General features: G+C 39.0%; 1 protein-coding gene across 1 annotated transcript in view; it reads right to left on the reverse strand.

The window, feature by feature from the left end:
• Positions 1-475: 475 nt before the first annotated feature.
• The window catches only part of VSTM2B (V-set and transmembrane domain containing 2B), a 50,227-nt gene continuing 24,393 nt past the window's right edge, over positions 476-26,309 (reverse strand). The window contains exon 6 of the mRNA XM_072117202.1: positions 476-1,271. Coding sequence (XP_071973303.1) covers positions 1,183-1,271 — 89 coding nt within the window. The 3' untranslated portion in view covers positions 476-1,182. The remainder of the gene's footprint in view (positions 1,272-26,309) is intronic.

The following is a 26,309-nucleotide window of genomic DNA, read 5'->3' on the forward strand; positions in this document are numbered from 1 at the left end:
ATAGAGCTCCAACACCCCCCATCCCCAGCAGATCAGCTTAGCTTCAAGAAATGGAAGCTGATCTACAGTAACCTGGCGACTTCACTGAAATTCAATCCTTCCTGTTGCATTTGCTTTTGATCCGCGGCTGAAAATAGCTGATCTATGGGGGGCTGATCTATGGGTGATCTGATGTTGATGATCTATTCTATGAATATGTTGGCAATGTTTTTAGCCCAGATTTCTACTTGGAAATAGAAAATTATAATGGATGATTGAAGAACTATCAAATCCTGTTGACAGGTTTAGGGCCATAGCTCTAGTGCAGTGCTGGTAATCATACCCAAAGACTCTAAAGGTTGCTATAGGATACCAATATTAAAAAAAATAGAGCAGCATAGTTGTGCCTGTTATAGATTTTTCTTTGGGCCAAGGTGCTTCATGTTACTTAAAAAAAATTGTATAATTCAAAAGAACCTTTTACTGAATATAAATATCTTATCTCAAAATCATTTTATTCAACTGTTATTCAGCATTATACAATACAGTTTTTTTTTTGTTATAAACATTTTTTCTTTTCTTGTTTCCAATCTTTATTTAAAAATAAATATTATTGATGGTGAGTAATAATGGATTTGACATGTGGCTTTTGACGAAAAAAGAAATTACTGAAATGAAATAATTTAATAAAAAAAAAAGTAGGGCAAAATAATAAAAAAAAGAAATACAAAACATTTAACACATTCTAATTAAAAATATTCCTTTTTTCTGTGGGAGAACTCTGTCAACTCAATAAATTTTCAAATCATCATAAAAATAACTGTTCAACAGTCCGTGCAAAAAGGACAACAAATAATTTTTTTTAAAGGAAAATGGCAGAAAAGTTATGGATCTTGTAATCGTGTTCGGACATCAGGAAATCATAATGGCCACGCACGCAGCAATGTGGGAACCAAACGTTTCTTGCGTTTGTAGGAAACTACGCACGTTATTTTGGGTGGTTCATTTCTTATAAGTTTCTCCAAAAATATGTATTTTTTACTTTTTTTTAGACTTTTATTTTTCACTGTGAAGTGTTTGCCATGCTTCATTCAGTCTTATTTTCTGTCCTTTCTAGATTTGCAGCTTTCATAAAGGGAGGGATTTGGATAAAGTTCCTATGGGCTGTTTGGTTGGTACAGGAATGGTTCACAAAATGGTCCATCAGTGGTTGAATAGTAAGAAGACGAGCTGATAAAATATCAACAGGAAAGTGTAGAGGATTGGATCACTGGCAAGATTTGGTCCTGTTCCTGCAAGATAACAGAGAATCTAATTAGAATCAATTGATATATATATTAATACAGGGCAGCTGATAAGATCCTTATTTCTTTTACAATGCACCAAAGCACATCAGTATCAGTACAGCTGCTACCTAGCAAATGGCAAAACTGAGATGTGAGGTTGTAGCATTGAATAAACTAGTTGAAATTTCAATGCAACTTTAGGAGTGACTGTGGTATAAAAACAAGTGATGCAAAGAAATTATACAGTTTGCTCAGCTGAGGTGAAAGCATATCCATAGGCATAAACTTTTACTGCAATTGGCATTTTACAAAGCTCTGAGTTCTCTGTTGTTGTGCATTGCCTCCCATAGCATTATATTATTGCATATAGGATATAACAATAAAAAAAACCAAAACAATTGTTTTCTAGATAATATTGCATTGTAGACATACCTGGGTACATTAATTTCATTGATACCATGCTATGGTTCAGAGGTTCAGATAATGAGCCTTTAACTTTCTTAAATGCATATTAAGACACCTGATATACTTTGCCAGAATCAGTAGTGTTCTGGTTTCCTATTACCAGGGAGTAATGCATTTGGGTCACATGTGTGAAAGAGAATAGAGCTAGACTTGTGTCTGTTTTCAAAGGTAACCATCAACCACCTATGAAATGACTCAGAAATCAGTATAGTAGGAAATATGGAGCTCTATATCAAAATAATACAAGCAAACAATTAAGGATTTGAACCTTTTGAAAACAAATTGTTGACCTACATGCTAACATTTTTAGGCTCTGTGGTTGAACGTGGCTGTTTAACATAAATGTAGCAAGAGCACCCTCACCTTTATGCTGACGAATCCCCTCCCCACCCCAATATCATTGATAGTGGCGTCAGAAATTGGTTGCTCCCAACTGAACCATCACTATCATACCCTGCTAGAAGCAGGAAGTAAATATATATATATAAAATACAATTGTATTTCAGTGTATTTTACAAGTGGTCATACCACATTGGTTTCAGTCACCCTTGAAGTCCCATAAATAGTAAAAACTAATTATCATAAGGTCATAATTTTCTTAACATGGTATCAATGAAAACATCAGCTTGTCCTGCAAAAATGTTCACCTACACAGCTCATTATATCAAAGTATGATAACGTTTTAGTTAGCAGAACATGGAGATATAGAGACATTTTTCCTCCGAAAGATTACATTTTATTTTAGGCATTATTGCAACAAAAGTGTATAAACTCGGTATCTTCATGACTGCACTGGCCCTAATTTGTTACACAGAAAACAAGCCCTCATAAGGCTACATACATGGAAAACAAACAAAAATTGAAAAGGACCAAGTTGTTAAGGGGTTAATTAGTATTGAATATTATACTTTAAGGGAGCATACTTTTTTCCTATTAGTGATGTGAAGAGTTCTGCCCCAATGAAAACAAGTTACCAAATTTACTAATTCTAAAGTCCAACCTACATCTGTGTAAAATCTTGAGTTTTCGGTCCATGTCCTTTTAACACTTCATCTGTTATTTTCTCCCAAGAATGGAATAGACAAATATAACTTATACCTATGTCAAGATTTGGCTTCCTATATATTTGTCATAACAGCTGCAACATATTGTGCCTACAGATGCAATTTCAATTTGTGCAGCCAACCGACCCATGTGTACTGGTTTGCAAAATCACATTATATTCAATTACTCTCCTCCACGTGTTCCCCGTATAGAGAGCTGTATACACCGCGAGGCGGAATTACCGAGCTCAGCTTTATAATGAGAAGTAAACATGTCAGGATTCTTCCCGCATTTGTTTATTCATGGAATTGCAAATGAGATGTCATCAGACTCCTGCAGACACAGGTCCTCTGAGACTGTCAAAGCTGGAGAAATATAAATGTTAGGATTCACCTGGCCCCCACTGGCAGACATTTTTGTAATAAAATATCAATAATTAGAATATATAAATACAGTATATGTATAACATCATTTAACCTGTTACCAGGTTACCAGTGCCTGTGATGATGATCTCGACTAGGGTCAAGATTTTTGGTCGATGCTGTCCAGAAAAATATTGGGGCAATATGTAGTTTATAGAGACCCTCCTGTGACTTTTTCCACCCATCCATTATATCTCTCCTCCCTCAGTATGTACAAGATAGTTAGTATTTTTACTTTAGTAATTCCTTGATAGCTCTGCCTCATCTTGTCAGTTAGGTCATGTGATCTCATTGTGACCTGCTCAGAATTACATGTATTTCTGTATCTGATCAGAGGTCTCTCTCATCAGATACAAATGACATAACCCACAGGAGGGAGCACATTCTTCTATCACAGGTAATGTTGAGTAAGTTACACAGTTAGGCCTGCACACAACAGTTTTATGTTCCGGACCGCAGAATAAGAAAGGTGATTTTTATTTAGCCACCACTATTATATAAATCTCAAGACAACTTTAACCCATGTTCTTTGTGTTTTTAAAAGGCACATATAGCTTTGTTAGATTGCTTAGCGCTTTGGTTCCTTGCCAGGACCATGACAACATCTGGTGGCACATGGAAAAATAGCCGCCAAAACTGCTGTGTAGAAACCTGGCTAGGCAGTTCTGCATATCAAGTGTTGTAATGGAAAATACAGGCAGCCCCCGGGTTACGTACAAGAAAGGTTCTGTAGGTTTGTTCTTAAGTTGAGTTTGTATGTAAGTCGGAACTGTAAAGTTTATAATTGTAACTCCAGACAATATTTATTTTGTCTTTGACAATTGGATTTTAAAAATGTTAGGTTGTCATAAGTACCAGGATTAACAATAAATCTTAATTGCAGACACCTGTGGTAACTGTTATAGCTGTTTATTTTATCCTGGGACCAAAGTAAATTACAAAAATCCAGAGGTCCGTTTGTAACTAGGGGTCGTCTGTAAGTCAGGTGTTCTTAAGTAGGGGACCGTCTGTAGTGCCACTTTTTCGCAATTTTTCAACATATAAAAATTGTAATACAAAATGATCAAAAGGCTGTACAATCCTCAAAATGGAGGCATTGAAAAAGTTATCTTGCAAAAAATTACACCACACACAGCTCAGTACACTGAAGTATGAAAAAGTTATTACGACCAGAATATAGTAAAATTAAGATTTTTTGTATAGAAGAGTTTCATTTTTGTAAATGTATGAAAACATCAAATCTATATAAATCTGGTATCCCTGTATTCGTACTGAACCAAAGAATAAAGTACACTACATGCCATTTAGGGTGCACAGTGAAAGACGTAAAATCCAACCCTACAAGAAAATGGCACAAATGCATTTTTTCACCAATTTAACTGCATTTGGAATTTTTCTTCCTGTTTCCCAGTACATAGTATGGAATATTAAAGGACATCTGCCACCAAGATCAAGGATTGTAAACCAAGCACAATGACCTACTGGTGTGTGTTCCCAGTGGCGGGCCCTGCTCTGCTTTTAAGCTTACTATACTCTTGATTTTAAGATAAAAAGGCTTTAAAATTATGCAAATGAGCCTGAGGCACTCCAGGCTCCATTAACACCTATGGAGCCCATAGCCCCTCAAACTCATTTGCATGCTTTTAGAAGCAGTGTTTTGTCAAAACCAGGCCATAAGAAGTGTGTGTTAGTGTGCTTGGTTTACAATCCTTCATCCTGGTGGTAGATGTCCTCTAAATACTGTCACTATGAATTGCAATTTGTTATGCAGAAAATAAGCCCTTAATCACACAGCTCTTTACATGAAAAAAAAAAAGTTATATATTTTTGATGGTGGGCAGTGAAAGGGGTTAAGAGGTTAAATGATTCCCAATATTTCCCAATTTTCATATGTACTCTATAATCTGGTAAACAATGCATGGAGAAAAAAAAATGTTTTTTGTGAACTCTTTCCAAATGTCTTTAATACTCAGACTCAGCATAGTAAAGGTATATAAATCAGGATATATACAGTGCAACAGTATGCACCTCTGGAGGGCAGCCCTGGTTCCAGCGTGTCGATGATTGAATTGACATTGGCCACAGTTGGCTGCACAGACATTGGAAAATGCTGAATTATATTTTATGCTCTGCCTGTTAGAGTTTCTGCAGAAGAGTATTTAGATATTCTGTATGCATACTATACATACATTGTATTCATCATTTCTTAGTACACTGTGTAGCCTGCTTCTCAGAATTCCTGCCATTATGGACTTAGATGAAAATCCTACCCTGAAAAAAATTCAACAGACTAAACAAAAGGGACAATTTTATTATGTAGATGGCACTAGGGAGAGCAGCCACCCGAAGTTGTCCAATAATAAACGGAGTGCTTTGAGTAGTAGTGTAATTGAACACAAGTAGATTACCTTATATACTCGAGTATAAGCCTAGTTTTTCAGCACAAAAAATGTGCCGAAAAACCCAAACTCGGCTTATACTCGAGTCAAAAAATAAATCAGAACTAACCTTTCCGGAGGCCCCCTTAGATCTTCTGTGCGATCCATCCGCTACAATGGTATTGTTGTGCTGCACAACGGGGGTGGTTATATACACTGGGGCAGGGGCTGGCAGGCTATATACTGGGGAGGCTGTGACCAATGCATTTCCCACCCCCGGCTTATACTCGAGTCAATAGATTTTCCCATTTTTTGTGGTAAAATTAGGGGCCTCGGCTTATACTCGGGTCGGCTTATACTCGAGTATATACGGTAATAAACTGACAAGTAAATTCATAGGTATGAGATAAATAAATCTCAAAATCCATTTATATATAGTATAGATACAGAACCAGCCCAAGGTTGAATGATGCACTGTGCAAAATTCGGTCCTTTGCCCTTCATAAAAACAGCTCCACTACAAAAAACATCACCATAGTCGCCCCGTTTGCCCAAGACATGCATATTATAAATCAAAATGACCAAAACAACATAGAGAATTCATAAATAATGTTCATTTTGAGATAACTCCAAATAGAAAAACAAACTAAAAAATCTTTCTTTTTTCCATTTAGGCCCCTTTCACACTTGCGTTTTTCACGCGCGTTTTCTGCGTGTGCTTTTGACGCGCAGAACTTGCATTGCAATCTGACCTATTGTAACCAATGGGTCTTTTCAGACTTGCTTTCTTTTTCACGCACACGTTTAAATCTCGACATGCTCTACTTTTGCAAGTCACGCGCATGGAAAACGCACCATACAAGTCTATGGAGATGCATCAAAAACGCATTGCACTCTGAGACACTTGCAAGTGCAATGCAAGTGCAATGCGTTTTTCACGCATCAATTGCCATAGAAAAGATAGAGCTCAGTCCTGAGTCCATTTCACGCGCATTTTCTGCGCGTGAAAAAACGCATTGAAATTGCATTGAAAACGCGCGTGAAAAACTGAGACACTGAACAAACTCTGACTGAAAACTGATTGCACTCTGATGCAAAATGCGCGTTTTTCACTGACCAAACCCTGATCGCACCCTGATCAAACTCTGACGTGAAATGCAACGTGAGTGTGGAAGGGGCCTAACTCCTCCCAAAAAATTAATTATAGATGATCAATAAGACCTAAAACGTTCTAAATGATCCCTACCCTTTATGGGTACATTGACTAAGAAAATCAAATGTTATGGCCCTTTGAATCTATCAACACAAAAAGCTATTCTGAATTTCAAAAAAAGTTGTGCCAAAGTAACAAAGAAAACAATACACATTTGCTATTTATCATAGTGTAAATAGCAAATTTCTGTGGCTGGGCCTAGAATGGCATCTGTGCACAGGTGGTATTTTTGCAAGTTTCATGAGGTAACTTGTTCTTATGTAAAATGTGTTGTGTTTTCCTTGTGGTGGGAGCTGCTTTAGAGAACTGTCTGCTGCTGATGAGGGGGAAATGGAGACCAAGGGGGAGAGAGGAAATTCAGCAGGTGCTGCCCATGAAAACAAAAGGTACCTCTACTGTTAGTAAGAAATCCTGAACCCAAGTGGACTTGAGTATATTGGGTGGCAAACTTAGTTCTCTGCACCAGTTATTTCTGGGATTCAAAGGGGAAGTTGTACAAAGACCTTAGGATTATTCTAGGAACCCGGATGTAATAGCTATTGGCTCGGCCTAGCTACTTCAGCAATCTCCCAATACAGGGAGGGAAAAGACTCTTCAACCATTAGGAAAGCCAGGATTACGTTTTTACTGGGCTTACCAGCCTCCTACTCGTAGTGTTAAACTGGGGTTTCAGGAAGCCATCAATCTCTTCACCCACAAGCATATTAACTCATTCAAGGATGCCAGTATTAAGATCTGCATGTGACTAGACTGTACAAGTACCTGTAAGTTATCAGTCAAATAGTTATTGTTAAACTGCCTCCTCATTGTCTCTGTTATTTGATCCATCTGCACCTTACATCATCAAGGGCCATATTGCCGGACAGCAGTATGAGGGGTTGACCCCGGGGAAACTACAGGTTCACACAGCTGACCACCACAAACATTGGTGCAGCCCCCCTAAAACCTTGTGAGGCCCACAGAAGAGAGAGAGATTACAGGGAAGTGCCAGAAAGTAGTCCATTCCTGTAAAGCCTTTGTGTCCTCCAAGTCAGTGAGTGAAACTGCAGTGCACCACAAGGACCAGCCATTTCACAGGTAACAGCACCGCTCTCACCTTGCAGATCATCGGATCCCCTCAAACCAGAGCTCGTCGCTATATACACTGTAGAGTGGAGCCTAAACACCTTCAAAACGTAGCTACTACCACAAGCTTCATCCTCTCCTCTGTCCATCTCACTCTTCCACAACCCAGCACGCTGCAATAGGGACATGCAGAATAAAGTTCTTTTGTCACATTGTTTGGCTAAAATTTGTATGGCTAAAAATGTTTTGTAGCCCCAAAGTATAGCATTTCAAAGTAAAATGTTTCTTGCAAAAAACACACAAAAAAACTCAATAAATAACCACATCTTGGACACCAAAAGTGGATGTGTCCTCTAGGAGTTAATTTTCCATGAATAATTTTGCTAGTGTTAACAGATGTATACAGTATCAAAACATTTGGGAATATTTTAATACACACCCTCCTTCACTAGAAGCTCTAATAAATAAGTAGGAACGAGTGAAAAATTAAATTATTTTTGAAAAGTGACAATGCCTTTCTTATCGCCTGCTCCAACATTCGACTGTCATACACTTGATACATTGTTTCTCCAGAAATGTCATCACTCCTTCAAGAATAACGTCGGGAGCAACCGGGACACTGGAGTATAAGGGCAGGCTTGACACTGATGAATAAACAGCTGGTATTGGGGCTCGCCTGTCGCTTTCTTGCTCGCTAGTGTTGATTAGCGGTGGCTATTTTTAAGAAACAATTGCCAGGGAAGAATATTTTCAGCTTTTGATTTAAGTGACTTTTTGACAGTGTGGTTTGATAAATTCTCCTTAGCTGACCTGGGATTAGAGGGAGAACATTTTGAGATGAAAAACTAGCTGGAATATTTTCACGGTTTTCAACCAAGGTAAAAATGTTTAAAGCAAATAAAAAATTTAGAGCTTACATCCATTAGACCCAACAATACTTTAGCAGTAGGTCACTACCTTTGCTCTATATACAAAGGTAGATTCATTATGGAAGTTTTCTGGTGGAGAAGGCACACAAATCTCTCTGCCAGTTTAGTAACTTCTCCGACCCGGACGCCACTTTGGGTATGTCAGGGCGGAGAGCTGGTGGGGAGCGAGCAGACGTTGGGTGGACAATGGCATGAACGCCTGGCCTGCCACATTTACTATAGTCGCCGTTGGGAAACTGGCTAAGACTATAGAAAAAAACCAGTTTACAGGATGGAACTGGTGGAGTTTACACCTGTATCCACCAAGAGATCAGAATTCTTAATGGATAATCACCATAGCGCCATCGGGGAGAACTTCAAACACCATTCCTAATGGATTCCTGCCATTGTGTAGATGGATTCAGTCTGTACATATATTTACCTGAATACACTTATTAGACATGTTTTAAGTTTTCTTGTAAAGTAATATTTTAATGCGGTGGGGGCGATAGTTTGCCAGAGAGAGAATGGTTGTGGTGAATGTTGTTGGTCCCCAATACTTTGTTGGGACCTTTGTTCTACATATCACTACAGTTTCACTTCTTGGTCTGGTGTGTAGTCATCCTTGTACAATGTACAATTCTTTATCTCTCTTCCCTGTATATATCTATATTGAACTAGGTCAGGGAGACTGCATTTGCACACCACCTTTTCAGGCATCTATAAGCATATGAGTTCCCTACAATGTACTGATGAGATGCAATTATAACTAAACTGTTTGGTTTCTTTTTCTTTTTGGTAGAGACTTGCTGGTTTGGCTATTATCCCACATCATGTTAAAGCTATACATATAGAGAAAGCTGCCTTATTTATTGGAGACACAGTTTTCCTTTTCTCTCCCTGGAGAACATATCTGCATCTATGGGAATTAAAAGGTGTGACACTGGGAGGCTCTTAAACCAACAGAAAAACTGATGAGGTCAAGGATTAAAATCTAGGCAACAGATTTGCAGCTTAGTAGGATGAGAAGTAGAGAAGAAAAATAATCTTAATGAGGTTTTCCCATGAAAGAAAATTCTCAAATCTCAATCCCCTAGTGATGTTTACACAATAAAGATAATTTTTAACCCTTACTTTACAATTTTACTCAGTTTTATTGCTGTTTAGCTCCTTACTCATTGATGCTCAGTGTAAGAATCCAGAGTGCGGATGGGGACCCTCTAAGCAGACACATTATTATCCCTCTAGTTCTATGTGCTGACAATGTGGTTAGATTATTAGGGTACAGGTTTATATACACTTTCATTTACCTAGTATCTGACACATAGAAAAAGAGATAGAGGAGACAGATGAGTGATGATGAGATTCATGAGATGCCTATTACACAATGTAGCTATACTATATATCTGTTTTCACACTCTGTTTTCAGATATCTTGTGCCTCCCTCCCCCTCCCCAGATAAAGAACTTATCTGCTGGTAGCTTGCAGCTTCTCTCTCCTTAAAATGTAATGTGTACATGCCGGCAGGAAAGAAAGTGTCTATGAGCTCCATCCTGGAAAGCAGATAAGGGGCTAGAGGCAGAGAGAGAGCAGCTCATTCACCTTCAGATGCTCATGCACCTGAATATTTGTGACACTGACGTTAATGACACTGGGGCACATTTACTAAGAGCAGTGCAAACTGCACTAAAAGTGTGTTTGGCTGTGTATAATGCAGGTTGCACCACAAAGTGTCATGTGCGCCAGAAATGTGTCTCAGACACTTCTTAAATACCTGTGCAAGCAGTTTGCACTGAAAAAAATAGGCAAAGTCTGACAGAAAACTGGTGCACACCCCTTAGTTAATGTAAACCACTGTTTTTTAGGTTTTTGCACATGTTGTAACTGTTCCAATTTGTGTACATGGTACTTTATATCAATGTCGGTATTTCTTAGCTTAGCTGTGTTTCTGGTTGCAGCACTGCATATTATATTGCACGGCTTATCCCCTTTTTAAGATGTGACCAACACGAAAACTCCTCTATCTGGAAGAGACATGCTCCTCACTTATAATATCTCATCAGTGATATTTTGATCTGTTGATTGGCCTTAGTCTGCTGCTTTCAGCGCACTCATTGTACGCACTTTATGCAATCAGGGTTACATCGTGAATGTATAGAAGATGAAAATTAGCATCTTCGGTGGCCTCAGCACAAGCGCCTAGGGTTTTCTATACCGGGCAGCTGCACGGGGGATGGTAATCAGACATAAGCAAATGCAAAATCTAATCAAAGACATTATCAGAGAAACAAGAGCAGGCAGCAGAGATGTACAAAGAGCTGCCATTACTCAATGGCCACCAAACTCCTGCACATAGAATAGCCCTGGACCTGTCCTTGCAGAAGGTGTTTGGTTTGTGTGGACAGGGACAGAATCTTGTAACTTGTTTGTAGTTCAGGGTTTCTTTTATGGTAGATTTTTGGGAGGCTGGTCAAAAAATTAAATTATAACATTTCTGCATTGTGTATGAGTGTTTCATGCTTACATATCTTTTGATATATCTTTTTTTCCAGATGATGAATGCATTGGGGAACTACCAATTTAGGTTGATTTCAGCCATGGTGTCTTTCACTATTAAGTTAGGAACATACAACCAATTACTATGTCCTTTATTTCGCGGTGTTACGGAAGCTTGCTTCTCTATGGAGAGCGGAGGGCTGAGCAGCGCTGAATGTACCCTAAGGGTGACTGATGCCGGAGGATAAATCTTGTGCACCTTTAGGACCTGTTCAAGTCCAACATGTTTATTTAACAAAATAAAAAACTGCACCAGAAGAAGCATCAAAACTGAATGCAGCTCTTTATGATACAGTTTTAACTGCAACGTGTGAAAACATCTAAGTCTATCTTAGCCTGTTAATAGGTATTATAAATTCTCTCTCTTTTCCAAAATTTTGTTGCAATTTTGTGTATTTTGGGTTCATTTTAGCCATGCCCCTCTCCATGTGAGCATTTTTTTTGAGCAACACAGAAATATATAATCTATACTGTACACTTTATTTGTCATGCAGTATTCATCAGTACACACAATGGTCAATGCTGATCCATATTATAGCAGTTCCTGTACAGTATACATTAGTATACAAGTAACAGGAATATGGGGTTGGGGGCATGTTTGTTAAACTGTTTCACTAGAGCAGAGTTTAGAAGAATAACATCCACTACAATGCCGTCCACTGAGCCAGTGTTATCAGTAGCCATGACCCAGGCAGTACAGGGAGCTGCCAATGGTCCATTCTGTCCACTCATGCCAAGCTGTAATGCGTGCCACGCTAATGTTCAGTAATTACCAGACATTCAACAGTTTCCTTTGCCAGGCAGATAACCTGCTGTGCTTGAATTGTGGGCAGCAGACAGTCCTGTACTGAGACAACACAATTTTGCTGTGTCTCAGTTGGCTAAATGCAGAAACCTCTGAAGGAAATCTTAGCCTATAGGAGATTTAGCGGAGCATTTCTGCTCAACACAACTACTAGGGTTTATAACCCCTATTCTTGGAAATCCTGGTGATAACCCAAACGGGTGGTATCGCAGCTCCAACAAACATTATTAATAAATTCTAAATTATTAATGATCCTTCTTTCATATTGTCTATCAATGTTTAGAACCCAGAAAACCCATTCAAAACAAGACTGCTTGCCCATTCAGGGCTCTGGAAAAGACGGATGTATACCAGCCTGGGAACCGTAAAGAGGACATACTGCTGGACTTTCAACTTTTCTAGGAGCAGAAACATTTTTCCTGTAACCATGATGTAACATTTGAATTGTGAAATAGTATGAAGAGAGGACATTCATTTTAAGTAATACAATTACCACAGATACTTGTACTATAAAGGATGTCGTAGGTAGAAATAATAATGGGATGAAGCTTATTTATTTTTCCAGTGAAAGACAAAAATGCAAATGTTCCTTGTAAAGCAATAACAGCAGGATCCGAGGAATGCTCAGTAACCTCTTTCCCCTTCGCATTCATTTTCATAAATGCTACTTTAATTTCAGCAGCATAATTTACTTTGGCATAAAAAACTGGTAGACTCAAAACAAGCCGAGTTCTTTCCCATTCTGTAGTGTAGGTATATTTGTACACGTTAGATGTAGATTAATATTAAAGCCTGGTCTTTTCTAATATACAATATTTATAACTTTATTGGATTTGCACATTATACAAGCATGTTCCATATCACTAAATGTATAAGAAAATCTATACCTTATAGCAATCTATACCTTTACTATTGTACTACTACATCATATCACACCTGGGCTATAAGGATATTTTGGCTATAATCTGAAGTCTTTTTTGCATAAAAACAAAAATAGAAATAGTTACATATAAACTTGCAGCAACCAATCTTACTTCATAGATTACCAGAACCAAGAAAACTACATAAATATGTTACCAGAACCAAAAATATTACATACAGTAGATACGTTACCAAAACCAGGGTGACAATATAGGTATTTTATCAATAGAGTGACAATGCCCCCACAGTAGACCGACATAGTAACAGTATCACCACAATCATCCATGTGCCACCTGCTTATTTTCTGTTCATGAGAATCAGACACTATTTTAACAAACGGTTCACAAGAAAATGCTGGATTCCTCCTCTGGGAATACTGGGGTCCTCCTGGCCTCTGACTGAAGTCCCACTAAACCCCACCTGATGGCAGCCCTGATGCTAATTTAGCATCTCTTGGTATATAAATACATATATACAGATAGTATCAAAGAAAAGATGTGGTGAGGCAGCACTCCAATAGATTCAATATGATCTTTTATTCAACCGTGTCAATTAAGGTGTAACTTTTCAGCTTGTCAATGGAGCTATTTTCAAACAATGCTTGTGAATATGGTAAGGATGGTGAATATTGTGATATGGTATAAAGTAGTATGATAAAATAATGTGAGTGGGGAAGGGGGCAGTCCACAAAATGTGCCAGTCAGGTGCCCAAAGTTCCTAGTGGTGGCTCTGAATAGCATTGTCTATATAACAATATATAAAGAGATGTGAAACCTATTTCTTATGCACAGTTAAGATGACGAAACAAAAAATGTGGGGTGGGATTTACATTTCCAATAGCGTTATGAAGCATTGCCAACCCACAGTGGGATTGGATTAAAGCACCCCCTGAATTTTGTTTATGATTTTTTATTTCCATCATACTAATAACTATTCAAAAGACACCATATAAAGACTAATTTAAAAAAAAATCCTCTGGCACTTACTATTCTCAGCAAAGGTAAGTCTTTATTGGAGCATTAAAATCCACATACACTTCACAGATAAGTAGGACTGGCGCGTTTCGAGCTATCCGCTCTTAATCATAGTATACATCCATGACTATGATTAAGAGCAGATAGCTCGAAACGCGTCAGTCCTACTTATCTGTGAAGTGTATGTGGATTTTAAACACTCCAATAAAGACTTACCTTTGCTGAGAATCCTAAGTGCCAGAGGATTTTTTTGAAGTTACTTCTACATGTGCGCTGCTTCGGGGAGCCTGCACCTCCTGTCTCTGCATCATAAGGTAAGACTAATATCACCAAAAATTTATTTTAAGTTCTCAAATGTTATTGTTAGATTAAAACCATTTCCATTCCATTATAATAAATAATCAAATAAAATACCATCTTATTAATACTGAATAAAAACCTCTATACAAATAATTCTACTACCACTATATAATACTCTCTATTGTTACCATTACATAACAAATATTAACAATATTCTGGTACTGATTACAAAGTCCATTATTACCACAACAACTACATTGGGCATATTGCCTAGATCACACTCAGCAGATTACATATGATTATAGAAGGATAAAAGGTTTTTTTTCCCAAAAAATATGAATTACTTGACCTACCATAATGAACAAACTTAAATATCATTAACCTGGAAAATCTCCTTAAAAGGAACATGTCATCACACTAAGACAAGTAACAGTATCTTCTTCTGTAACATGTATGTTCCCTGGAGGTCTTTTTGGAATATTTCTAGGTTGCAGCATGAAAAATCAACTCTTATTCTTTTGTACGATGCAGTCAGACAGTCAGATAACCCCACCCCCTGCAGTCAGGTATCTCTGCCTCTTGCAGTCAGGTATGCCCACCTCCTGCAGTCAAGTAACCACACCTCCTGCAGTCAGTCTGCAGGAGCTGGAGAATGACATCACAATTAGGAGGCAGGGCTTGGTAGCCAGATGCATGCAGTGGGCAGAGCAAACTGACTGCAGGAGGTGGGGTTACTCGACTGCAATACAATAAAATGATTTTTTATTCATGCTGTGACCTAGAAATATGCTATAAAGACCTCCAGGGGGATGTAAAAATTACAGAAGAAGGGCCCTGGGGGGGCTGGGGGGGTCGTTTAGTGTGGTGACAGGTTCCCTTCAAATGATATTTTACAGTGCTTGCCTCTGACCGTCGTGCCATTACTTTCATTCATGATTATGAAGGTTTTGTAAATCAGACATCTGTGACATCTCCTAGTTTTTCCATCAATTACTCTACTTTTATCAGACTCCACTTAGCTTTTGGTGCCCCCTCCCAATTGTTTAATATATAGCAGTGGTCAGGGATTTAGATCTGCAACTCCAAGGGGAATCAGATAGAACTAGCTGATTCCCACATACAAAAAGATGCCGAGGTCATTCTTGCATTGTCCATACCACTATAAATCCATGAAAATTATAAAAAGATATAAAAGATATAAACCTTGTAGCAGAACATATATATACCAGCAAATGCAGAAGTCACAGCAGCATGGTCTATGTCACTATACAAAAGATGTATGTCACCTGTACATATATAATTCTGAACCAGCAAATACACAAGTTATACCAGTATATCCTTATACACCAAGATCAGTTATTCAGGTTATGCCAACATTTAATTAGAAAACTAACTTACACCAACTGTACATTTATAATCACTGGTTATAATAGCATGGGCTAAGTCACTATATACAAGAAGATATTCTAAATACAGAGGGCTGCAATAGTATTCATACTCCTTCCACTCATTTTTAAATGCTCCATATCACTGTATAAAAAAGAAGCATAACCTATACCAGCTGTACATATATAAACTAGCAGATGTCTAGTTTGACCAGTATGGGCATCATCCATCATACATAGTGAATTTAGGCTGTAACATCAAGCTTTTTACATTTATTTCTTGGCAATAAACCACTTGCTTATAAATGTCCAATCAGTAGAAATCAATTTTGTGCTGTTTCCTAATGCTAAAGCAAAAAGACCAGCGTTTTCCGAAATCAGCCTGTGGCTTGTCTCTGGGTGCAGGATTCTAAATAGGTCTGACAAGCTAGTACATATTTGTCCTTGAAATCAGCATAATCCTTTCCTTTTTGTTTACTTGATTCTAAATTAATAAAATATTACAAAATCATCTGCCCCCATGCACCCCTGCGGAGAGTGCAAGGAATATTTAATACCAGCTCAGCCTCCTGCCTGATTTCCCTGCTGCTAGAGTTTAAGGATATCTGACTACAAACTGGGTAACCATTAAATCTGCGTTAGTCATGCGTTCTCTATTATTCCTTCTTTACAGTAAGATGACCTCCTGTTAATGAAATTTCTTTTTCCTTCTAAAACCGCTAGTTAGCTGCATTTTTTAAGTTATATCTGTTTCTGGAAGAGCTGGTTGACAAGTCATATGGGATCCATAATGACGATCTGTATTTAATGGGTGGTCCACTTTTGATGAAATGGTTCTCCTGAACAAAATCTGATCACAGGTTATTCTACTGATGAGATCCCCGCAGATCCCCTCTGGTTTTCCAGTGGTTCATGGAAATGTCCTATATTTGTCACTGGCAACATTGGATCAGTAGGTAAAACGGAAATGTAAAAAGGTACATTGAAAATAATGGATCAGTAAGACATCAGTGAACATTATAGAAGCCAGTAAGAGAAAAAAAATTGATGTTCCCAGAAGCCAAAATGCATGTTTCAGTGAAAATCACTGAAACACTGATGTACAAAAAGCAGCCATGTGAGGATAGGCTAAGGGCAGTAGCCATACAGATTAAAGTTGTAGTTACGATCCTAAATTAAAATTTTCATGAATTAAGTTCTATTTTGAGTAATTGTTTAATATGCAGGTCTTGCAGTTATGCACCAAATGGGAATTACGCCTGAATAAGTTCCTTAGCACACTCTCTACACTGCCAATATTGCATTCCCTCTGCCAGGACACAGTGTGTTAACCATAAGTAAATCAGAGGTTTCTGTAAGGCTAAAGGTGGCAGGGATTGAGCGTGTTAACTTTCCTATAAAGCCACAAAGAAGATGGTAAGAGGTGACCGATCAAAAATATAAGGGTCAGTTGTATAATACATTACATGGGACAATCATGGATGTAGGAGGCATAACTATGGAGGGGAGAGGGCTGTATATACTCTAACTGGGGAGGGGTGCAGGCTGCATATACTATAGCTGGGGAGGGGAAAGAGCTGCAAACACTATAACTGGGGAGGGGAGAGGGCTGCATATAATATAACTGTGGTGGGGTTAGGGCTGCATATACTATAACTGGGGAGGGGAGAGGGCTGCATATAATATAACTGTGGAGGGGAGACGGCTGCATACACTATAACTGGGGAGGGGAGAGGGCTGCATATAATATAACTGTGGAGGGGAGACGGCTGCATACACTATAACTGGGGAGGAGAGAGGGCTGCATATGATATAACTGTGGAGGGGAGAGGGCTGCATATACTATAACTGGGGAGGGGTGTAGGCTGTATATATTATAACTGGGGAGGGGAGAGAGCTGCATATAATATAACTGTGGAGGGGAGACAGCTGCATACACTATAACTGGGGAGGAGAGAGGGCTGCATATGATATAACTGTGGAGGGGAGAGGGCTGCATATACTATAACTGGGGAGGGGTGTAGGCTCTGTATACTATAACTGGGGAGGGGTGCAGGCTGTATATATTATAACTGGGGAGGGGAGAGGGTTGAATATACTATAACTGGGGAGGGGAGAGAGCTGCATATAATATAACTGGGGAGGGGTGCAGGCTGTATATATTATAACTGGGGAGGGGAGAGGGCTGAATATGCTATAACTGGGGAGGGGAGAGAGCTGCATATAATATAACTGAGGAGGGGTGCAGGCTGTATATATTATAACTAGGGAGGGGAGAGGGCTGAATATGCTATAACTGGGGAGGGGAGAGAGCTGCATATAATATAACTGGGGAGGGGTGCAGGCTGTATATATTATAACTGGGGAGGGGAGAGGGCTGAATATGCTATAACTGGGGAGGGGTGCAGGCTGTGTATACTATAACTGGGGAGGGGAGAGAGCTGCATATAATATAACTGGGGAGGGGTACAGGCTGTATATATTATAACTGGGGAGGGGTGTAGGCTGTATATATTATAACTGGGGAGGGGTGCAGGCCGTGTATACTATAACTGGGGAGGGGAAGCAAATAGGCTAGAATCAGCCCTAGTTGTATCAAGTCTATACACAAACCTCTGAGCGAGAATATAGGTAAATATATTAGCAACAGAAGTTTCTCCTCCTTTCTATTTATACATACAACCTCACTAACTACTGTGTGGTTTTATTGTGAACTTTACATTTGAAAACATTCTACAATTTTTAAGAATGTTACAGATTCATTTTGTTCAGGTCCTAAGTGGAAACCCTGACATGGTCGACCTCTAATGTGGGAGAAGTTGGTGCAATGAGGCAGCCCACGCTGACCACACTTAAATCCTCAACTTGGGCTGTCTCCTATTGGTTTATAGCACTTAAAGGGGTATTCTCGTCTCAGCATTCACATTCAGTTTCACTAATCTTCCATATATAAACATTTCTTCAATTGGATGTTATTAAAAAAAATGTTCCCGTGTGAAGATAATTTCTCATAAAAGTAGTCATATGGTCCCTTAGAAACGAGAGAGCTTCCTTGGATACGACCACGTCACACTCTGGCAGCGGTGGCCAGACATGCGCTATTGAGCCCTGCCTGACCTCCTGAATTCAGCAATCATTACTACAGGACGGCTGTGGGACATGCAGTAACTCCCGGACATTTCATATACAATAACTTTTTGTTTATTTCTGAAATCTCTCCAGCATAGGTGGCCATATCCGGGGAAGCTTTCTCGTTTCTAAGGGACAAAATGACTACATTTCTGAGAAATTATCTTCACACAGGAACATTTTTATTAATAACATCTAATGGAAGAAATGTTTATATATGGCAGATTTATCAAACTGATTGTGAATACCCAGGATGAGAATACCCCTTTAAGTTTTTAAAGAGGTGGCTATTCACCACTTGACTTGCACCAGCTACCCTGCATGAAGCACCACTTGAGCGGATGGGAGGGCCAATGTTATAGCATTTCTAGCTTTGAATGGTTCTATGTCACATTTCTTACTGCTTCATTCTATGTGAGAACTTTTGAGAACAGCAGATCGGTCGAAGTGTCAGGCATCTGATACTGAAGACTTAATATAAATATCAGTTGTTAATAGTATTAGCCTCTAAACCGCCTCTTAAGTTTTCCAGATTCTTCACTTTGTCTTATGCTTATGATAAATCTGATTTAGTTAGTACCATGTTCAGTAACTTTCCACCTTCTTTTTGTTGGTTTAGAGCTGGGGTGCACAACCAAGGCATGCGGCCCACACCCGCTACCTGGCATAAACCCATGAGCACTTCCATCAATGATTGAAATGCTCATTGGTGTAGAGGGCCGTGTATAGGTGATAACATCTGACAAGTAATCACAACTCTGGGCCTCTCCTACTGCTCCGGATCCTAATGCTGGTTGTATGCACCAACATCAGGACAAAGAGCAGAGCAGTGCCAGAAGCAGAAGCGGATCCCAAGAGTAGTTAGTACATATCATCTGTTCTGTACTCACTGCTCCGGGGTCCTCTCCTGCAGTGGGTGTTGCTTCACTCTGGGTCCTGTTGCTGACACATACAACCAGTAAAGAATCATGGGAAGTGTATTGTGCAAAAAAACAATAATTGCAGAGAAGCCACATAACATGGCAACAATGAAAGGCAGCACAAAACGTACAAATTTCTACTTTATATATAATCAGCAACCTAACTGCCCCTGTGATGTGACTCAAAAAAAATGACCACCTTACCCATGCATATCGCCAGTTGTCTGACTTCCTCAGGGGTAACTGATGTTACAACTGATGTCTTTATATAAAGACTCCCATTGGTTACATACACTTGGTAGTGACTCTAGTATATAGTTCTATATTCAGGACTTTTTTTTATTGGTAATTCTTTTGGGTTTTTAAAGGAAACCTACCATGGGGAATCTACCATCAGAAGTAGATCTGATGGAAGATTCCTCCTGCCTGCCTCTGCCCTAATCTGTAGTTTAATAATCCTGGAACCTAACCTATCTTGAAAAAAAACTTTATGTAAATTAATTGCAAAGGCTACTGTATAGTGCTGTTGATATTACAAGATAATCGAGGTTATGATGTGCCCAGCGAGCCGTATACTGTGAAAGCTGGATTACCACCACAGCTATCTCTGCTAGGGATGTAACCGTCTGGGCACATCATAAGCCCGATTATTTTGCAATATCGACAGCACTATACAGAACTTCCAACCCAAAGGGGCAGATTTACTTACCCGGTCCATTCGCGATCCAGCGGCGCGTTCTCTGCGCTGGATTCGGGTCCGACCGGGATTCATTAAAGTAGTTCCTCTGCCGTCCACCAGATGGCACTGCTGCGCTGAAAATCATCAGAACACACTGGAGTTCACCGGGCCGGGCTGAGTGAAGGTAAGTGCAAGCTCCGCGACAGATTTTCTTTTTAAATGCGGCGGTTTTTCCGAATTTGTCTGGTTTTCGTTCGGCCACGCCCCCTGATTTCCGTCGCGTGCATGCCAGTGCCGATGCGCCACAATCCGATCGCGTGCGCCAAAATCCCGGGGCAATTCATGGGAAATCGGCGCAAATCGGAAATATTCAGGTAACACGTTGGGAAAGCGCAAATCGGGCTCTTAGTAAATGACCCCCAATGTGACCAATAGTGTGACTGTGATAAATGATTTATACAGGTTATAAACTCCACTCTGTCCTATGTCCCACAGGCTAAGTAAAGCTTGGCTGACATCACCTATGAAGTAGACTACACTGGGGCACAGGTATCATAGTTTCAGCTAGGCAAATTGTAAAATTTTAGCGGCTTTTGCCTTTTTTTGCGTCATTTTTGTGACTTTTAACTTTTTTTTCATGGACCCGATTTTAACATGTAAATTGGAATTATTTTACATGCTTTAACTGTTTAACTCTTTTGTCAAAATTTTTACATTTTAAAATTTTTTCTTTTTTATTGGTTGCTTCTAAGGGTGAGGTCACATGTAGCGGTTTAATTTAGTTTTTAATGCATTTTGAAACTAATAACAGCGGAGGATAAGTGATTTGCCTTATTTCATTACTATTACAAAACGCAATATAAATGCCACGTTAACGCATGTGTTAACATTGCGTTTACTATGAGTTTTGTACATTCAAATATTAACAGTATTGTAATTAGGAAAATCACCTCTCCTCAGCTGTTGTAATAGGTTTCAAAATGCATTTAAAATGCAACATGTTAAATCCCAAATTAACAGTAGTATCCTATCCTGTATATAACCCCCTCACGTGACTTGTGTCCACTCCTGTATATAACCCCCTTACGTGGCTTGTGTCGATGTGGATTTGAGACATTTGCAACAAAAAGTCTCAAAAAGAAGCCAACATTTGCGCCTGCCAGGATAGGAAAAACTGAACATGTATCACAAGTAAAAAGACAGGATGGTACATAAGGTGCAAAAACTAGCCTAGCCGCCAAATGTCTCTAAAATTCACCTCAGAGAGACCAAACTATGATATATGTGGCCCACTGTGTTTCCCCTGTGCACCAAGTAGCACATGTTACCTTTGTATAAACAATAATTTTTAGTCTACTGAATAAAAGTGATGTTTTATTTTTGATTTGTTCTTTCCGGATATGGGCTACCTAGCCTGCCAAAGGCAGTTTTGTAAAAAAAAAAACAGCCAGGCTAGTACACGCCTCTGTAGCCTCTGCAGTTAATTTACATACTACTAAAATTAAGGTTTTAACAAGTTAGGTTCCAGGATTACCGTATATACTCGAGTATAAGCCGACCCGAATATAAGCCGAGGCCCCTAATTTTACCACAAAATACTGGGAAAACATTTTGACTTGAGTATAAGCCGAGGGTGGGAAATGCATTAGTCACAGCCTCCCCAGTATATAGCCAGCCAGCCCCTGCCCCAGTGTATATAGCCAGCCAGCCCCTGCCCCAGTGTATATAGCCAGCCAGACCCTGCCCCAGTGTATATAGCCTGCCAGCCCCTGCCCCAGTGTATATAGCCTGCCAGCCCCTGCCCCAGTGTATATAGCCTGCCGCCGCTGCCAGACAGATCGCACAGAAGATATACAGGGGTCGCCGGAAAGGTGAGTTTAGATATGTTTATTTTTTTGACTCGAGTATAAGCCGAGTTTGGGGTTTTCAGCACATTTTTTGTGCTGAAAAACTAGGCTTATACTCGAGTATATAAGGTATTAAATTACAGATTAGGGAAGAGGCAGCAGGAGGAATTTACCATCAGATCTACTTCTGATGGCGGATTCCTCATGGTACATTTCCTTTAACCCCGCTCCTTTGCGCCTTGATGAACAAATCCTATTTTTCAAAACCAGAATGTGTCACTTTATCCGATAATAACTTTAGAAGGCTTTAACATATGAAAAGTGTTTTGAGTTTGTTTTTTCATGACATTTTGTGCTTCAAGTTACTGGGAGATTTTGGTTGATATATTTATCATTTATTTATGAAAAATGGTGAAGTTGGTAAACATTTTTAAAAAAATTAGCTATTTTCAAAATTCACAATGTTCTGTTTTTCAAATTGATAGTCTTACTACCCAAATTAGTCATTAGATAACATTTACCATATCGCAGTTTTATATTAGACGCTAGAAGAATAACAAATTGAACAGCATTTTCTCAAATTTTCAAAAATTTTTTAGAATCAATTATTTTAGGGATCATTTTATTTTTATAGGGGTTTTGGAAATTCTGTTAATAGAAACCCCAAATATCACCCCGTTTTATTAACTTCACCCCTCTATTTAAACTATTTAAAACACATAGGAAGCTTGTTAACTCTTTAAGTATGCTATGAAGGTTTGATTTGGAATTCACTAATATTTATCATTAATACATTCATTTAGCCCTAAAATGTACCCACTTAAACTAAACACAAGTAGAAAATGCATCTATATATTGTTCAGTTTCTTCAAAGTAAGAGGATATCCCATGTGTAGATGTAACCATTTGGGCACATGGCGGGGTGCAGAAAGGAAGGAGCCATTGAGCTTTCGTAGGGCAGAATAGTTTTCAAGTGCCATGACCTGTTTGCATTTTGGTTGCATTTTGAAATGCAATCCAAAGGCTCTCCCTGTGATCGTATATCGCAGTAAGATTGCATGTCCTTCACGCTTAATTAATGTGTTGGGAACACAATTTTATGTGTTGGGTGCTTCTGGGACATTTTATGATTTTATTTCTAATTTTTATTTATTTTTTAATTTTATTGTGTGTTATTTAACTTTTATTTTTATACTACTAGCCTATGAACTAGTGATCATTTGATCTCTAGTTCATACTAATGCACTGCAATAATCATTTATTGCAGTGGATTAAAACTGTCAGCCTATGAAAAGTGTCAGCAGTGTATGGCACCCCGTGATCACATTGCGGGGTGCCGGTAGGAGAGAGAGGGAGCCCCCTCCCTATGCAGGTATGTAGGGGTCTAAGGGGTTAAACAGTCCATATTGGAACTCATTCCGATCTCTACTGTTAGAACAGGGACACTGCTCTTCCCTCTTGCAGAAAATGAGTTAGACCAACGGATAAACCCATTGGCCTAGCCCCAGGCCTCTTAGTGACCGACGGATAAAATTGTATGGGTAGTCACTAAGGGTTAAAGGTTTGTCTTCGTGTGCTTTGTCTTTTGAACTTTAATTTAAAGTTATATTACATATTGGTGTGCATTGCACTTGTCATCCCCTGAATTTTTTGTTTGTGCAGTGTGGGGTTTTTAAGGGGATTTGTTTTGCACCTGAACTGTGTGCCCACTTGTTCTAGTATTTTGCACATACAACCAGTGGTAGTATTCAAAGCAGAAGCACAGTGTAGGCAGAGGGAGAAGAGGAGTCCGAAGAGCAATTTTTTTTTTTTGTCGGCTCCGGGTTTAGGGGGGCTTTGGGAGGTCTCCAGTTTTATAAGATTAGACAGTAACATGTAAGAAATAAAGTGCCTCTGGATCATAACACCTCATATCAAATTGTAATTGACTGGCATTCAGCACAACTATGAGAGCTACAGGGGGTCACAAAGTTCACTCATCCCTCATGATCAAAGAAAAAAGTTCTAGCTATAAGGTATGTGATTTATTGATCTCCTTTCCCCACAGTGACTGTCATCAGTAGACAATGTATTACCTTGAACCAAAGAACTGACTGTGAATTGTTCTGCATTTCTGAGTCACTGAACTTTCTATCTATACATTGTGTAAAATAGGCAGCATTGCTTTTCCACCTCTAGGCTCCTGTATGTACAAAGTGTCTGGCTTTATGCTTCTCTTATAATACACTGGCTAAATACTAGCAAATGTCACTATATTTAATATTCCTTCACATTTCTCAAAATATAGCAATTTAAAATACCCAATGTCATATAGCATACCCATTTTATATTCATCATATTATCATCATATGGGGCAGATAGTTAGACTTAACAGTCTTACGCTGTACCAGATTTATCACTGTGTTTAATGGTGGATGATAAATCTAAGCATACACTATTTTAATTCAAAGAAAACTATCACTTGGGTGGTATTAATACATACAGGTCGGGCAATAGTTCTATTTAACATATTTTCATTAAGCTTTATATAGTGGCATCCTGAAGAAAAATGTGTAAAAATATGCAAATTAGCACCAGGGTGCCCCTGTGCACATATCAGAGGTGGCCTGGCGCTCCTTCATCTAGTAATTATGCACGGCTCCATTCTTTTCAGCCTCCTGCCCGAGTTCTGGTGACGTCAGATGTGGCTGCCTAATAGCAATATACACTGCGCATGCGCAGTGATGGTGATGCAATCCTGCTCTCAGGAAGCCTCGAACATGTGTGGTACATCACTATCAAGCAGCCGCATCTGCCACCTTGCTTTTACAAGACCTCCCGAGTGCCGGATGACATCACCATGACGTGCATGCACGGTTTACATTGCTATCAGGCAGCCGCATTTGACATCACCAGCTCTCGGGTAGGTGGGTGAGAGGTAGAAAAGAATGGAGGCATGCTTATTTAATAGATGAAGAAGTGCTGGGCCACCAGTGTCAAGTGCACAGGAGCGCACCACGCTAACTAGCAGATTTTTTAAGTAATTTTTCTCCAGGATGCCACTATTTAGAGTGAACGGAAAAATGTTCCATCGGATAGAACTAAAACCTGACCTGTATGTATAAATAGTTTAAATCATGACTACCCAAGTGGTAGTTATCCTTTAAGACTGCACCACAATTCTAGTGCATTACCATAATTTTTGTAACATGTCCCTTTTCCTGTGAAACTTTTTTCTTTTTCTGTCCTCTTCAGAGAAAACCCCAAACCTGCACCAGTACACCTGCGTGTGTTAACTGTTTAAATGCTGCTGCGCATGTGTCATATGCTTTCGAATGCAGGTGCTGACTTTTAAATGAGCCAAATCCATACTTTTGACTGAAGTTGGTGTTCAGTGGACCCAAACCTGCTATGCTAAGCATAGACCCGCACATTGAGTTTGGATCCGCTCATCATTACTTATATAAAAGTGTCTAAAACTGTTATAAACCCCAAATAAATGTGACATTTGAAAAATCTTCCCCCATATGGGGCCATTTATAATTTTTTTCTGTTTTTGGAGTGGCTTTTTTGAAGTTTACTTTTTAAGGACCAACTCCTTTTCTGTTTTTGTGTTTCGGTTTTTTACTTCCCGCATTCCAAAAGCCAGAACATTTTTTTTTCAATTTAAAGAGCCAGATGAGGGCTTGTAATGTGTGTACTTCCTAATCACAGCATGGGCTATTCTGTGTAGTGTACTGTAGTCCTAAAAAGTTCCAAATTACATGGTTTTGAGTGAAAGCGGTTGTGTCATTTACTTATAAGCTTTGTTTTTAGGGGTCTTACTGTGTGTTCCATTTCACACATCTCCGTTATTCTTTGGTTCAAATACATGGTTACGGTACATAGTTTTGATGTGTTAATACCTTAAATAATTACCTTTGAAAAAATAAATCTTCAATGGTTTCTTTTTCATGCTTTGGTGTACAGAACTAAGTAAGGTGTAACGTTATGTGGGATAAGCTGATTTTTTAATTGATACAATATTGTGAACTGCACTGTAGATTTTATGGGT

Source organism: Engystomops pustulosus, chromosome 7 (genome assembly GCF_040894005.1).
Source record: "Engystomops pustulosus chromosome 7, aEngPut4.maternal, whole genome shotgun sequence".
Classification (NCBI taxonomy): Eukaryota; Metazoa; Chordata; class Amphibia; order Anura; family Leptodactylidae; genus Engystomops; species Engystomops pustulosus.